Here is an 18021-nt window from a genome sequence, read left to right on the forward strand (position 1 = left end):
CGTAGAGTTTCTCTCTGTCAGTTTCAAAATATTCTTCCCACCTTCCAAAACCGATGCTATACATATTTATATTATTTAACTTATTATTAAATATTAATTTTCTTATTCTAATCTAAACTATTTTCAGATTTATAATAAAAAAAGGGGGAAGTAATATTAATATATTTCGATATACAATTGACTTTATTATTTAAATCATGTTGAAAGTAATTCCTCACCTTGTTCTTGACCAATTTAGAAGTAGTCATTTTTATAGCGGTTGCCTTATAGCCGTTGGAAGGATCTGTCTATCTATTGAACCCACTGTCATGATCTGAGTCTTCATCTTGTAATGACCATGAACCACATTGGTTCCAAACTAGTTGACAATTATTTTCTTTGAGGAATGGATGCTTATGTGAAACTGAGGTGTAGGAACAATTTAAGGTCTTCTGCTGCTGTTCATTGATATATCATTCACTGTATATTTCCGTGCCTCCTGCCATCAATCAATAGATGGAAGCCTTTACCAACAATTTGTTGTGTTCGATTTTAGCAAAGCTTCCTGTCCAGGATGTTGCCAGAATGAGGATTGTTTGCAAGCGATGGAAAGATTTGTTACCTCCTCGCGATGCATTGCAAAGAATTGATCCAAACTTTTCAGTGAATTCAATCACTGCGTTTCTCATTCAACTCTATTGGGGTCCCCAATATAAGGAGGCATGGGTCATAGAATAAGCATACGGTGGTGGTTCGGATAATGTTATTCCTAATAATTAGCAACCCAATGCTAATTACAAATCAAAAACTCAAATGGGTGGAGTTGATCTAATGTCAGAATTATCTAAATCGTTAAAATTATGAGCAACTATAACAAACTTGTTTATCAAAACAAAGTTCTTCGTTTATTATATGATTTCATAAAATATTTTATTTTAAAGGCCATAATTTTCATACTTGTATTAGTATTCCAAGACTTTATTTACAAACCCTATATTGTATGAGTTCTAAATCACACATATTCTATCTATACAACTTATTAATGCAATAAATCCAGTAATATTCTATGATATAATTCATTACTTTAAAACTAAGATTTATTTATTATTAGTTCAATTATAAAAATAACCATAACAAATTAGCCCCTCACTGTTATATTAAAAAAAACAAATTCTTTATAATTATTCATAAAAAAAATTCCATGATTCAAAATACATTTTTGATTAAAAATTCAATACACCCAAAAACCATTAATATAATTGCACCATACAACTTAACAACTGCTATCTGTAATCTCAATAATTCTCTAACTTTCAAAATAGGTTCCGGTAAAAATTGATCTAAAAATATTGTTAAACCAATAAAAGTGTTTAAACTATTTTTTTAAATTTATATCAAATTAAATGTTTGACTTGAAAGGGCAGTAAAAACGTGCACTGCTGCTGCAAATGTTGTATATAACCATCTTTATATAGACCATTTATTTGGAAATGTTGCGAAATTACATAGAAAAGAAATAGACAGAATTAAGCTCGTTTTCAAAATATTCTTAAAATAAAGAAACATTAAAATTGAATTTGTATCATTCGAATCTCAATATTCAAAGAATTGGCAAGTTAACGTCTCCCTTCAAGCAAGAATTGGCGATTTGAAGAAGGGCAATACTTCTTCAACTCGGTGGGTTTACATTTGTGTGGTTGGAAATAACAATTTTCTCCCAAAAAGGAGATTCCACAAAATCATGAATAAGGATTCACATGTACTCCTTATTTTAAGAGTTAGGGGAGAAAAAAGCACTAGAAGGAATAGGTAGTAACCTTAGATCATTTATCAAAATCTTATAAGTCACCAAGTATGGTAGATATACCTCCTATGCAATAATATTTTTCGATATAAATGTCTCATTATCTTTACCATAAACTTGGATTATGAACACATTCCCTTGACATGTCAAAAATGCCATGAACATGCCAACTTGTTCAAAGGAGGAATCTATAGGGATCAAAGATATGAATATAGATAATGACACATAACAAGATTTAGAGGATGTTTTTAGTAGATAAACCCTTGGCAAGACATATAAGGTTGAAAAAGAAAGTCATAGACTAAGCACATAAGACAAATAAATGTGATGGAGACAACATGACAAATATATCTTGGAAATGTTGGAAAGGATATAAGGTCATAGTGGTGAGTATGAAGGGGGTTTTTGGCGAATTAGTGCTTCTATAGGACCTCAACTAGATCACATTTGAAGTAATGATGGAAACCACTAGAGTTATATCAACTAAATACATTATAATAGGAGTTCAAAATCAAGGGCATATCACCAATGCTTAAGGTTGTCCTAATCCTACCCTCATAAATTCCCTTTTAGACTCTATCAAGATGCTATGATTACCTATACAAAGGTAGGATGGATCATAGAAGGAGACGTTTAAATGATCACATCGTTGTAGGAGAAGATAGGATATCTATGTATGTTGGATGATGAAATATGGTGTACAAGGAAATTATAGAGAAATTATAGTTAGTTGACAAAATGAGTAATGGATGCCATTAGATAACATTTTCTGACTCTTATTTGTAAAAGATTTTGCTCCCTTTCCTCTACCGTCTGGCAGCTAAATATAAATCCTATGATGTGCTAATTGCAATCATTCAACCTATAGAACTTAGTACAACCTTGAAATATTACACAAAATAATGTGGGAGCTATTGTCTTCCACACTATAATTTTCTTAATGAAATTTAAAAGTGTGAGTGACAAGCTAATATACATAATAATGTGTTATCAATGGTGGGAAATAGAAGCTTGCTCTTAGTCTATCCCAAATCTTGTATTCCTTCAGTTTACTTTTGAACCTTTAGAGGCAATGGCTAGTGTATTATATATTTTTATAATTAATATAAATAATAATTAAATATATAGTATAGTATAGTTGTATATAGAATTATAAATTGTAGTTATATAGTGTATATATTATGCCATTGTAATAGCAATAAAGTTTGGTTATATATATATATATATATATATATATATAATTGTGGTAAGTCATAGTAAAGTATAGGGAAGCCATTGAAATTGAGAGGAGATCAAGTAATATAAAGAGGGATGACGGCTGGAAAATTAGTAGGTATTGGATAGGGACCCTTTCCTCTTAGTTTTTCTACTTCTTGGTCTAGTGGTTTTGTTAGTTTCTAAGTTTTTTTCCCTTTTTCCTTGGCCTAGTAGCTATTGGATCCTGACCCTTTCCTCTTAGTTTTTCTCCTTCTTGGTCTAGCCTTTTCCGGGTTTCTAAGTTTTTTTTTCCTTTTTCCTTAAATTTGGTTTCCTTAGTCTTCTCTCCCCTTAGTTTATTCATTCCTCTTTGTCCCGTTTTCCTTTTTATTTTATATTTTTATATATCCTCTTTGGATTTTAATTTACTTTATATTCTCCCTTTTACTTAGATATTTATATTTTAGTCGATTTTCTTAATCTTTATTATAAAAATTAATTCCCCTCTTTTATTATTATTATCCCTAGCCTTTTTTTATGAAAAATGTTTTCCTTTCGCCCTATATATATAATTTATTTCTCTTTATTCTTAGTCAAGTGAATAGTTAGTTTCGCATTCTAGGATTACCCTTTATATATATAATTTATTTCTCTTTATTCTTAGTCAAGTGCATAGTTAGTTTGGCATTCTAGGATTGTAATTTTATTGTTTTTATATAGGTTTTAAATTATTTAACTTTTAATTAACTATTAAACTAAGATTTTGATTTTATACATATTTATATTATTTAATTTATTATTAAATATTAATTTTCTTAGTTTACTTTAAAATATTTTCATATTTATAATAAAGAACAAAAAGGAAAAAAAGACTTAAATAATAATATTTTTCCATATACATTTGATTTTATTATTTAAATCATGCTGAAATTACTTTTTTCTCTTGTTTTTGAACCAAGTCAAAAGTAGCGGTTAGAAGGATTGGTCCATTTATTTAACTACCTTTCATGATTTGATATTTTATCTTGTCTCTAGTTGGTTCGAAACGGGTGGACAATTATTTTCTCGAAAAATAGAAACTTATGTGAAGTGAAGAGATATAAGAACAATTTTCAGATTTATATAATAAAAAAGAAAAATAATATTAATATCTTTACACCTTATTATTTAAATTGTACTGAAATTAATTCTTCAATTATTCTTGAACAGTCGGAAGTAATAGTTTTTATAGCCTTGGGCCTTATAAAATTAGTAGTTTTTATAGCCGTTGGAAGTATCTGTCCATCTATTTAACAGGCTGCCATAATCTGAGTCTTTCATCTCGTGGATAAACCACACTGACTGGTTAAAAACCAGTGGACAATTATTTTATCTGCTTATGTGAAGGTGTAGGAACAATTTAAGGTCTTCTGCTGCTGTTCATTGCTGTAAATTCTTTCGTGCCTCTTGCCGTCAATCAACAGATGGAATCCTTTACCGACGATTTGTTGCGTTCGATTTTAGCAAGGCTTCCTGTTCGGGATGTTGCCAGAATGAGGATTGTCTGCAAGCGATGGAAAGATCTGTTACCTCTTGGCGATGCCCTGCAAATAATTGATCCAAACTTTTCAGTGAATTCAATCACTGCGTTTCTCATTCAACTCTATTGGGGTCCCCAATATCAGGAGGCGTGGGTCATAGAATTAGCACACGGTAGAGGTTTGGATATAAACATTTACAAATCCCCTTGTCCAGAGGGCCGAATCATTGTAGATACATGCCGAAGCATCTGCTTCTGTATGAGAAACGAAGACAGATTGGATCTTTCCATATGCAATCCTGCTACCAGAACCTGGAGACAACTCCCTCGCCCTGCCCATAATGACCCAAATTGGCATTTCAGGGCAATGACTTTCGACCCTACCCTGAGGCGTTGCACTGTCTTGCTCGGTTATAATAATGTTCATGAACGAGGTGGGAATTTAATGGTGTTGGAAATTTATGATTCAGAGTCCAATGCATGGACTAGGGTTTCCATGCAAGCACCGCGCTTCATTCAACCTCGTGGCAAGGGTCTCTATTCCAATGGAAAGTTTTACTGGATAATCAAATGGAATGCAATGTATTTCATGGTAGCATTAGGTATTGCAGAGAGGAGTTGGACAGAAATTAGATTGCCAGAGGTTTGCAGAAGTATCTGCGATTACCCAGCATCTCTTTATTTAAGTGGCTGCGATGGGGGAGTGGTGTTAATACGCTATGGAGAGGAACGTGGCGATATCCGCATGTGGAGGTCAAATGGAGGTGGAGAATGGCGTGAAGATGAGATATGGAGGCCAGAAGGCCATGAGAATTTGTGTGTGGTAGCAAACAACGGGTGGGTAATGATCGACACCATTGTTGGCAGCCAAATTGTCATATACTTGTGCAATTTAGAGCAAAAAACAACCTACAAAATTCCATTCAGGTACACAGGATACTCTCGATTTTTTCATTCAGCGTTCGAATCCAACAACGTTTGGTGGCCTTAGGCAGTCAAAGGTTTCAAGTGTAATTGCTCTCTTATGAGCCTTCAATTTTACTTTTGGTGTATGGGACTTTGAGGATGCAGATTTTATTTTGAATAAGTTCAAATAATCAGAATGCGGGTTTTTATTTTGAATAAGTTCAAATAATCAGAATGCGGATTTTTATTTTGAATAAGTTCAAATAATCAGAATGCGGATTTTTGCAGCAGAGCATATTCGTTGTAAGAATTTTTAGGGTAGACTTTTGAGCCCAATGCTTTTATATATGGTTTTGTTTTCTAGTGGAAGAATTTTATATGAGTTTGACTTTTAATGGAAGAGATTTGTGACGCCATGTTTTTAGAACACACGTCCATTGTTTTTTTATATGTTTAGATTAATTTACTCTGGATTAGAGTATTGTTTGAGAAACCTGCTGCATAATCTATAAAATATAAATTATTTAAAAAATTACTCTAAATCTATATATGCTAAGTAAGGTTGTAATAAAATCAATAATTTCTACTTTAGTTGTTATTTGTTCTCGTTAAAAACTGTTTGGAAAGAGAATTTGTTTTATGGGTCAAAAGTCTACTAAAAAATATTGAGCTACAAAATTTTTACACAGTGAAATAAAAACATTAGACAATAATATCAGTTTATTCATGTACCTTTGTAACTTGAAAAAAGATGTTCCATAACAGAAAATTATAAAATATAAATTATTTTTAAAATTTTTTAATAAACTTTAATTAATTTCTCGAACTCTTTGTTGCAGTTAACAGTTTTCATCCAGTTTCCCATAATGGATTCCATTATCTTGAAGACTTGAGGAATGGTATATTGGCTTTGTTTCTTGAACATTGATTTTAGCATTATTCAAACACTTTTCACTAAATCACAGTGCCAAGTAGGTGTGTGTTTTTTGGAGGCTTTAGCCCCAATTTCAACAAGGGGTTTTTTGGTTATCGGCTAAAGGACTAAAAGATATTAGGCTAAGAATTCCAGCACAACTCTAATGTTTTTATAGCCACTGTACAATTAGCAAAACTAACCTTATTTTTTGAACAAGGTCATCCATTTGTGTGGGTTATTTGATGGGATATCACAATTACATTTTACAATAAAATCATAAATATCCTCAAATTATTAATATGCATTTAAACATTTTTATATTCAAAATATTGGTAGAGGATATGGTAAATACAACACTTGTTTTAAATGAAATGTTAATTTTGTATTCAATACATTCACATATAATCAAAATCTAACCACAATCTAAATTTAACCTCTTCCTACTGAGTGTTCCCTTCCCCTAATTCCCTTTTCACTTTTAGGGTATGCTAGGTATATTCTATAAGTTATATGTTTGGTCACCATTATAGAATATTGATACCATTCATTTGTTAAGTATGAAAAAATATTTTGTATCTTGAGTAGTAACAAATTATATTTCTCATCTCAACCAAATACAAAGTATAAAATAATACAACATAAAGTTTATACTTACAACACATATTCCCCTCAGTCATATTTATGGCTTACAATTAAGGCTATTATTACAACATGTACAATTCACAAGCTACTCTCTAAGCTTATTATCCAATGGTCACTTAACAAATTTATCTCATACATTCATTTGCACACAATGCAAAGCTCATATAATTTAATAACTTGTTTCCTAAGGTTTAATCATCAACATCATTCTTAATCTCTATTGTAGATTCCATATCCAATTTGTGGGCCATGATGAATCTTTTTATGGTTATTTGGCAATCACTGCTACTTTATAATCAAATTTGACCTAGTTTTCGCATAGTATATCAAGGTATAGGTCATGAGAACAAGTGTCTGTGGATCACATTAATGCTTCATCAAAAAAATGGGCTTTCTTTTGTTCTATGATCTAAACTCTAGCACCAAGAGAGGTGCAACTTGGGACTGGATGGCCTATTTACTCTTGGCTACTAGGTGGATACTTGGGGGAAATTTCAACTTGGTTGAACAGACTCGTCACAAGATGGGAGTGTTAGAAGAAATATCTTGGGACTTGATTAACATGCATGGACTAGATGTAAGGCTTCATTATAGTTTTTAAACACAAAATGAAAAGAGAAGTGCATCAATTATGGTGGATGGTATACTTGGAACAACATTAGACAAGGAAATAAGTTGATTTAGGTGAGACTAGAGCACTTTTATGGATCTTGGGATGGTATCTTCACCTAGTAAACTTTGACTTGTGCATACAATTTTGATGATGATTATAAACTTGTATCATCCCCCAATGTCTCAAGGGGATAGAGTTTGGATAATGTGGTGGGTTGTTGCTATATGTTGAATGGTGAAATTTATGAGATGGTGGGGTAGGCTAGTGGCTTTAAGAATGAGGAAGGGGGTGAAGGATGTGAGGAGCTAACTTAAGGAGGTTTGAACATTTTTATAAAAATAATCTTCACAACACAATTATTTAGAAAGAAGTAACACACCTAGAATTGAAGGTCTGAGGAGAGGATATATGCATTGTTCGGGGAGCTCAAGTTTGAGCCAAACTTCAACATATTGATGAAAGGGATGTAGATTCCAAGTTCTACTTTGATTTTTTGAAGAAGAAAACTTTGTTGGAGTGTGTTCATGGTTCACATAGTGATGATTGAACATTGGAGGAAAATTCCTCCAAGATCGAGGACATGTTTTGGCTTCACTTTTGAAAATTCTTCAGTCATTTTTCCCTATTTGAAAAAGTAGTAGAAGCTAGACATGTATATAAGGTTTAAGTGGATGATAAGGATAGGATGGAAATTCAATTTTCAAAAGAACTCACTACTATTGTTACATCAATGAATATTAATAAGTCCCCTTATGTAACATATTTTATGTTTCTTATTGCATTTAGAATCATAAACAACATCAAACTTCAAATAAAAAGAGTTAGAAAGTTTGATGGTAATTGAAACAACCTATGGTATTCATGAATAAAGAACCCTAATTACCATTGACAATGGTATAGGCACCTAAGTACAAATCACTCTTGGGTACAATATTAGTATTGTAGTTGGTAAAAGAATTTTAAAGAATGAATCTCATGGTTTATCAATGTATTGTTGGTTTGATATAGATGGAAACATTTTTTAATATAGAAAGATTGGGAAGTGGGAAAGGAGGAAAGGTGCAAGTTCTTAGGGCCCAAAAATAGAGTTGGTAGTAGAGTAGGTTAGATTTCAGAGTAGGTGGCTACAATATTACTTTTGCTCAATGGAAGTGGTGGTCTTACTCATGCTTGATGATTGTGGTGGTCTTACTCATGCCTGATGGTAGTGAGTATCCAAATAGACTTTGTAAACAATTGTTCAAATATGTAGTTACATAGGTGTCGAATGTGAGCCATTATGAAGCTGAAATGCAATGGGGGTAGTAAAAAAACAAATGGAGGATGACATATTTGACAAATAGTACTCGTAGAAGAAACATACTGAAAATAGATTGCAGAAAAATAATGCTATGAAGTTACTTCCTATAACATTGGTCATTATATATAGAGTATGAAATATCATATAGTGATATGGAAATTCATGGGCATTTTTCCCTCTGAGAACGATTTATTAGGATGGGTTAAACCTAAATGGAAATCTGAAGCTTGGGTTGATATAAAATTAGAAGGATTATTTATAGCCATATTTGCTTATATTGAGCATAGAGACAAAAGATTTGAAGAAGGGTCATACTTCTTCAACTTGGTGGGTTTACATTTGTGTTGTTGGACATAATAATTTTCTCCTAAAAAGGAATATTTCACAAAATCATGAATAAGGATTCACATGTACTACTTATTTTAAGAGTTATGGGAGAAAAAAACACTAGAAGGAATAGGTCACCAAGTAGGGTAGATATACCTCCTATGTAATAATATTTTTCGATATAAATGTCTCATTATCTTTACCATAAACTTGGATTATGAGCACATTCCCTTGACATGTCAAAAATGCCATGAACATGCCAACTTGTTCAAAGGAGGAATCTATAGGGATCAAATATATGAGTATAGATAATGACACATAACAAGATTTAGAGGATGTTTTCAGTAGATAAACCCTTGACAAGACGTATAAGGTTGAAAAAGAAAGTCATAGACTAAGCACATAAGACAAATAAATGTGATGGAGACACCATGACAAATATATCTTGGAAATGTTGGAAAGGATATAAGGTCATAGTGGTGAGTATGAAGGGGGTTTTTGACGAATTGCTCCTTCTATAGGACCTCAACTAGATCACATTTGAAGTAATCATGGAAACCATTAGAGTTATATCAACTAACTACATTATAATAGATATCACCAATGTTTAAGGATTTCCTAATCCAACCCTCATAAATTCCCTTTTAGACTCTGTCAAGATGTTATGATTACCTATACAAAGGTAGGATTGGATCATAGAAGGAGACATTTAAATGATCACATCCTTGTAGGAGAAGATAGGATGCCTACGTAGGTTGGATGATGAAATATGGTGTTTAAGAAAACTATAGAGAAATTATAGTTAGTTGACAAAATGAGTAATGGATACCATTAGATAGCATTTTGACTCTTATCTGCAAAAGCTTTTTCTCCCTCTCCTCTACAGTCTAGTAGTTAAATATAAAGCCTATGATGTGCTAATTGCGATCATTCAACCTATAGAACTTAGTACAACCTTGAAATATTACAAAAAATAATGTGTGAACTATTGTCTTCCACACTATAATTTTCTTAATGAAATTTAAAAGTGTGAATGACAAGCTAATATACATAATTGTGTTATCAATGGTGGGAAGTAGAAGGTTGCTCTTAGTCTATCCCAAATCATATTCCTTCGGTGTACTTTTTAACCTTTAGAGGCAATTGCTAGTGTATAATATATTTTGATAATTAATATAAATAACAATTAAATATATAATATAGTATAGTTGTATATAGAATTATAAAATGTAGTTATATAGTGTATATATTATGTCATTATAATAGCAACAAAATTTAGTTATATATATATATAATAAAATTTTGGTGAGTCATAGTAAAATATAGGGAAACCATTGAAATTGATAGGAGATCGAGTAATCTAAACAAGGATCTCGGATGGAAAATTAGTAGCTATTGGATCTTGACCCTTTCCTCTTAGTTTTTCTCCTTCTTGTTCTAGTGATTTTATTGGTTTCTAATTTTCTTTTTCCTTTTTCCTTGATTACAAGGATGATTGGTGGAAAATTAGTGATTGGTGGAAAATTAGTAGCCATTGGATCTTGACCATTTCCTCTTAGTTTTTCTCCTCCTTAGTTTTTCTCCTTCTTGATCTAGTGGTTTTGTCGGTTTCTAAGTTTTTTTCCTTTTTCCTTGATTACAGGTTTTTTTCCTTTTTCCTTGATTACAGGGATGATGGGTGGAAAATTAGTAGTTATTGGATCCCACCTTTTCCTCTTAGTTTTTCTGCTTCTTAGTCTAGTGGTTTTGTCGGTTTCTAAGTTTTTTTTCCTTTTTTCTTGATTTTGGTTTCTTCTATTTTTCTCTTCCCCTTGGTTTATTCATTCCTCTTTGTCCCCTTTTCTTTTTTATTTTATACTTTTATATATCATCTTCAGATCTAAATTTACTTTATATTCTCTCTTTTATTTAAGTATTTTTGTTATAAATATTAGTTCCCCTCTTTTATTATTATTATTATTCCTAGCCTCTTTTTATGAAAAATGTTTTCTTTTTTCACCCTTTCTATATATATATATATATATATATATCTTTACGAAAAGAAATTTATTTCTCTTTATTCTTAGTCAAGTCCATAATTTGTTTGGAATTCTAGGATTGCAATTTTATTGCTTTTATATAAGTTTTTAATTATTTAACTTTGATTTTGATTTTATACATATTTAATTTATTATTAAATATTAATTTTTTTAGTTTACTTTAAAATATTTTGATATTTATAATAAAAAACAAAAAAGGAAAAAAAGGTAAATAATAATAATATCTTTGGATATTCATTTGACTTTATTATTTAAATCATGTTGAAATTAATTCTTCCTCTTGTTTTTGAACTAGTCAAAAGTACTCGTTTGTATCTTAGTTTTCATCTTGTCGATGAACCGCACTGTTTGGTTCGAAAAGCATAGACAATTATTTTCTTGGAAACTTATGTAATATTAATATCTTTAGATATACATTTGACTTTATTATTTAAATCATGTTGAAATTAATTCTTCCATTATTCTCTAGCAGTCAAAAGTAAATATTTTTATAGCATTGGGCCTTATAAAAATAGTTATTTGTATAACAGTTGGAATCATCTATCCATCTATTCAACAGGTCCATCTATTCAAGGTGCCATGATCTGAGTCCTCATCTTGTGGATAAACCACACTAATTAGTTAAAACCTAGTGGACAATTATTTTATCTGTGCATTATTTTATTTTCACATAAACCACACTGATTAGTTAAAAACTAGTGGATAAACCACACTGATTAGTTAAAAACTAGTGGACAATTATTTTATCTGTGCATTATTTTATCTTCTTATGTGAAGGTGTAGGAACAATTTATCATTCACTGTAAATTTTCGTCAATCAACCGATGGAAGCCTTTACCGACGATTTGTTGCGTTCGATTTTAGCAAGGCTTCCTGTTCGGGATGTTGCCAGAATGAGGATTGTCTGCGAACGATGGAAAAATCTGTTACCTCCTGGCGATGCCCTGCAAAGAATTGATCCAAACTTTTCAGTGAATTCAATCCCTGCATTTCTCATTCAACTCTATTGGGATCCCCAATATCAGGAGCCGTGGGTCATAGAATTAGCACACGGTGGTGGTTCGGATATAAATATTTACAAATCCCCTTGTCCAGAGGGCCGAATCATTGTAGATGCATGCCCGAGCATCTGCTTTTGTCTGAGAAGCGAAGACAGATTGGATCTTTCCCTATGCAATCCTGCTACCAGAACCTGGAGACAACTCCCTTGCCCTGCCCATAATGACCCAAATTGGGATTTCAATGCAATGACTTTCGACCCTACCCTGAGGCGTTGCACTGTCTTGCTCGGTTATAGTGTTCATGAACAAAGTGAGAATTTAGTGGTGTTGGAAATTTATGATTCAGAGTCCAATGCATGGACTAGGGTTTCCATGAAAGCACCTCACTTCATTGTGCCTAGTGGCAAGGGTCTCTATTCCAATGGAAAGTTTCACTGGATAATCAAATGGAATGCAATGTATTTCTTGGTAGCATTAGGTATTGCAGAGAGAAATTGGACAGAAATTACATTGCCGGAGGTTTGCAGAAGTATCTGCCATTACCCAGCATCTCTTTATTTAAGTGGCTGCGATGGGGGAGTGGTGTTAATACGCTATGGAGAGGAACGTGGCGATATCCGCATGTGGAGGTCAAATGGAGGTGGAGAATGGCGTGAAGATGAGATATGGAGGCCAGAAGGCCATGAGAATTTGTCTGTGGTAGCAAACAACGGGTGGGTAATGATCGACACCATTGTTGGCAGCCAAATGGTCGTATATTTGTGCAATTTAGAGCAAAAAACAACCTATAAAATTCCATTCAGGTACATAGGATACTCTCGATTTTATCATTCATCGTTCGAATCCACAACGTTTGGTGGCCTTGTGCAGTCAAAGGCTTCAATCTTGTAATTGCTCTCTTGTGATTAATAATTAAAATGCGTGCTTTTGGAGCAAAGCATACTCTTTGTATGAATTTTTAGTAACTTTTGTGCCCCAAATGTTTTTTAATATAATTTTGTGTTTATTTGATTTTGATTTGTTATATGGTTAGATTAATATATTATTGTTTGAGAAACTTGCTTGATAATCTATAAAATATAAAATATTACTTTAAATCTATATATGTTAGGTAAGGTTGTAAAAAAGTCAATAATTTCTCTGTTGTTGTTATTTGTTTTCATTAAAAATTGCCTGGAAAGAGAATTTTTGATGGGTAAAATGTTTACTAAAAACAAAATTTTTGCACATTGAAATACAGATATTAGACAATAATCTTAGTTTATTCATGTACCGTGCAGCTTGAAAAAATTATGTTCCGTAACCGAAAACCATAAAATATAAATTATTTTTAAAAATGTTTAACAAAATTAAATTACTTTCTTGAACTCTGTGTTGAAGATAACAATTTTCATCCTGTTGCCCATGATGGCTTCTATTATCTTGAAGACTTGATGAATGGTATGATAGATTTCATTATTTTGAAGACTTTATGAATGGTATACTCGTGGTTGTTCTTTTTGAACGTTGATTTTAGTATTATTCAAACACTTTTCACTAAATCATAGTGCCAAGTAGGTGCATGTGTGTGTTTGGATGCTTTAGCCTTAATTTCAATAAAGGGTTTTTTTGGTTACAGGGTAAATGACTAAAAGATATTAGGCTAGAATTTTATTAGGCTAAGAATTTTAACTCAACTCTAATGTTTTTATGGCCACCATACAATTAACAATTCTAATCTTAATTTTTCAACAAAGTCATCCATCTATGTGGGTAATTGGGTGGGATATCAAGCAATTGCATTTTACAATAAATTCATAAATATCTTCAAATTATTAATATGCATTTAAACATTTTTATATTCAAAACATTAGTAGAGACTATGGTAAATACAATACTTGTTTTAAACTAACCTAGATCCATCTTAACTCCAAGGACCGAGAGGGATCAAATATCTTGAGGAAAACTTGAGTAAAGGTTTACACCTCAAGAAATTTGATCCCTCTCGGTGCTTCATAGATCCGAACTTAAGATGAATTTAGGTTGGTTTCAGTCATGTGCAGCCAAAGAAAATCTGACTAACATATGATTGATTTTATCAATAATATGTAAAATCATCTAATATTGATATAATAATTTTAAATATGTGAAATATGTCTATCTAGTCATTTTAATTTTAAATTTTCTTTTTGTTGAGATGATAAATATTGTGAATAACTTCAATGACAAAAAATGATGAAATAAAAAATTTGAATGTAAAGTGACAATGAAATAGTGTTGAATCCTCTCTCTCTCTCTCTTCACCCTCCAACTCTGTTACTATATCCTTCACTCTCTCCTCTCTCCCTCTCTCCCCCATGCTCTCCATCTTTCCTTCTTTGTCTCTTTATATCACCCCCGAACATACACACGCGCTCTCTCTCTCTCCACTTTTCACTCTATGTATTTCTTCTTCCCTCCCTCTATCCTCCTCTCTCTCAAGTGTGCTCTCTTATACTTCCTCTCTCTCTCCCTCTCTCCTACCTCCCTCTCTCTTCCCCCATCACTCTTCTCCTCTCTCTCAAGTATTGTCTCTCATTCTTCCTCTCTCCCCACCTCTCTCTCTCTCTCCAACTATGTTACTATATCCCTCCCTCTCTCCTTCTCTCCCCACCCTCTCTCTATCTCTCTTTCTTTATCTCTTATCTCACCCACACATACTCTCTCTCTCTCTCTCCCTCTCTCTCCACTTCTCACTATCTATGTCTTTCTTCTCCCCTACCTCTCCCCTCCTCTTTTGCAATTCCTCTCTCTCATCCTTCCTCTTTCTCCCTTTCTCTCATACCTTCCTCTCTCTTTCCCCATCTCTCTCTCTCTCTCTGCCCTCCAATCCTCTCACTATCTCCCTCCCTATCTACTTCTCTCTCTCCCCCTCCATCTTTGTGTCTCCCTCTCCCTCTCTTTCCCTTCTCTACATCTCTCACTCATCTACCTCTCTCTCTCTTCATTCCTCCTCTCCCCTATCCTTAAGTTTATCCCCATCTCTCTATTGTCACTCCCTCTATCTCTCCACCTCTATCACTCTATGTCTTTGTTCTTCCCTCCCATATATATCTAGAGTTAATATATATCATGATATATTAATATATATTAAAATATAACAAATTTAATATTGTATTAAATTAAAAGTTATTAAATTTAATAATATTTTTTTTTCTGAATACGGCTACTTCTATATTAATACAAAAATATTTTACATCGAGGCCTTGACCTCGTAGAGCTAGCCCAAAAATGCGGCATGATTACAAGCATAGCATATATGTATGCAAAAATCCAGTAGAGTATTGCCCTCAAGAACTGTAGAGAGCCTGTTCCTAAGTAAGGCAAAAATACAGAAAACCCCATAGTTGTACTTGGAATTGAGAATTAAACCGGAGCTATACGACAACCAAAACAGTAAAAATAGACTTGGTAGTTGTGACTAGCTACACGACAACCCATAACTGAAAACAGAGATGACTGTGACCGAAATTGAAAACTGAAGGCTAGCAGAATGCCCCTTTCGTATGAAAAACTGGCAATATGAGCTAATGCATGTGTCGTAATATCTAGGACAGTGATGAGTGAACCTTATTGAGCTAGCTGAAGGCAAAGAAATCCAGAAAGAACCAACCTGTTTAAGCATCAGGAGAGGCATCAGGCGGCTCCTCGGTGATGCGGCATCCATACTTGTGATCATCGTCGTCATCAGAGGAGCCCGCCTGATTCTTCATGCTTTGAGAAGCTTTGCCTTTGCCAGAGCCTGAAGCTTTGCTTTGATCAAGGTTTGTTTGGATGGGGCCTGGTTTGTCTTCCGACGGCCTGTCCAAAGTCGCTCTGAGGGAACCTGCCCCTTGACCTGAATTGAGCTCGCTAAGCTTAATGGTGACCGTGGCCATAAACTGCAGGGGAATCGTAACCGAGCGGCATTAGTCATGGATTGGAAGGAGCTCGGTGCTATTATCTGTAATACTTTGCCCCTACCCCGTCCACTCCGAGTAGCAGGGTACCTGTCTGAGCGGAAGTTCAGGCCGGAGGTTGAAGAGTCTATCGTGGAGGAGGCAGCCTAGCACCCAATTTGCCCTCGAGAGCTGCCTCTTCTGTAGCTCATCCGCTGTCACAGTTTCGGCATAGCTGGAGGGGCGGGATGATCCAGGCTTCTTGGAAGACGATGGAAGCAATAAAGGAGAGAAACGAATTTGGCTTCAGTGTTCAGGGCAGCAAGCGGGTGGCAAGCAAAAGAACAGGGGAAGCAGAGGATGGCTTGAGGGCAAAGCTAGAAGCTCCTCCAGCGAACCAAAGCCCGGTTTACTCCTGAGAGAGGACGAGATCAAACTGTTGCAACTGCAATGGAGGAGGAGTCAAAGTGGAGGGGAGAAACACGATTATGGGAAGTTGGTAGCACCATGATCAAGAAATTAACTGGTGTAAATGGATTTATTGGCGTCATTAAAGTCTCATTAAGCTGGAGCAGAGGAGGAGTTATGACCGGAGCCATGAGAGGATGTGTGGCGGTGAGGATCAACCACGTGCCAGTCCAACCCGCTAGCCATGTACCTATGTTGCCGTCAGACACCCGGATCCAGGATATTAAATTTAATAATATTAATATTATAATATATTAATATAAATATTAGATTTAATAATAATAATAATAATAATAGGGTTAATAATGTTTTTTTTTATGGTATTAATAATAATTTTGCCCATGGTATTCGGCCCATAGGGGTCACCAAATTAAAACCTATTTTTTGAGTGCTAGTAAGTATAAAGAGGTTTATGGAGTAGATATAAAAAGAGTTTTTATTTAATTACCATACCTCTCCTTTATTTATATTTTTATTTATTTATCATATCTCTTTTATTTACCATGGTTTTTGGCCCATAGGGTTGATATATAATTAGATGTTGATTTCTAATCCTATTTGATATATTTTTATTTACTGATACCTCTTTTGTATTTATTTATTTACCATACCTCTTTTATAAATATGGTATTTGGCCCATGGTATTAACAATTATTTGTCCCATGGAATTTGGCCCATAGGTTTCACCTAAATAAAACATATTTTTGAATTTTCATAAATATAAAGAGGTTTATGGAATAAATATAAGAGGAGATTTTATTTATTTACCATACTTCTAGTTTATTTATATTTATATTTATTCACTACACCTCTCGAGTAAATATAAGAAAATGTTTAATTATTTACCATACCTCTAGTTTAGGAATTTAGACTTCTGTGATCCATAACATCGTTAAGATAGTCTTCGGCAAAATCACATAACCAATCTTTTGTCGACGCGTTTCGAACCAACCAGTGTGGTTCATCGCCAGGACAAGTTGAAGAACCAAACTGGCTAAGCTAGATTAAATAGAGCGTGCAGAGACTCCAACAGCTATAATGCTAACGGCTAATTTGACCTAATGAACCTCGTCAAACTACTAAAATAGTTAATTAATATTTCTAGAAATAGTTAAAATAGGTAAATAAAGGAATTCATTTGTTAACTTAAAAATAGATAGATATATTATTAATATTATTCCAAATATTAATATTTTAATTATAATGGTCATTATATAATATATATTGAATGATTTATTATTATTCAAATATTATTTAAAAATTTGAATAATAACAAATTAGTATAATATTAATAATTTTAATTATAATGGTCATTATATAATATATATTAAATGATTTATTATTATTCAATTATCTTAATAAATAATATATCTATTTAATAATAAATAGATATATTATTAAATAATTGAATCCA

General features: G+C 33.1%; 2 protein-coding genes across 2 annotated transcripts; both read left to right on the top strand.

The window, feature by feature from the left end:
- The first annotated feature begins 4443 nt into the window (after positions 1-4443).
- On the top strand, positions 4444-5490 carry LOC149253014 (F-box protein At5g49610-like). The gene has a single exon (XM_089454337.1). The coding sequence runs from the start codon at positions 4444-4446 to the stop codon at positions 5488-5490; it is 1047 nt and encodes a 348-aa protein (XP_089310463.1).
- A 6576-nt stretch (positions 5491-12066) lies between these two features.
- On the top strand, positions 12067-13134 carry LOC149253015 (F-box protein At5g49610-like). The gene has a single exon (XM_089454338.1). The coding sequence runs from the start codon at positions 12067-12069 to the stop codon at positions 13132-13134; it is 1068 nt and encodes a 355-aa protein (XP_089310464.1).
- Positions 13135-18021: the final 4887 nt, after the last annotated feature.

This window comes from Pinus tabuliformis, chromosome 7 (assembly GCF_031772625.1).
Source record: "Pinus tabuliformis cultivar Carrire ecotype Pingquan chromosome 7, CPIR1, whole genome shotgun sequence".
NCBI classification, from domain to species: domain Eukaryota; kingdom Viridiplantae; phylum Streptophyta; class Pinopsida; order Pinales; family Pinaceae; genus Pinus; species Pinus tabuliformis.

What these genes read in the sequence shown, in the direction of transcription:
- LOC149253014 (XM_089454337.1), top strand. Translation starts at nt 4,444, where the DNA reads ATGGAATCCTTTACCGACGATTTGTTGCGTTCGATTTTAGCAAGGCTT.
- LOC149253015 (XM_089454338.1), top strand. Translation starts at nt 12,067, where the DNA reads ATGGAAGCCTTTACCGACGATTTGTTGCGTTCGATTTTAGCAAGGCTT.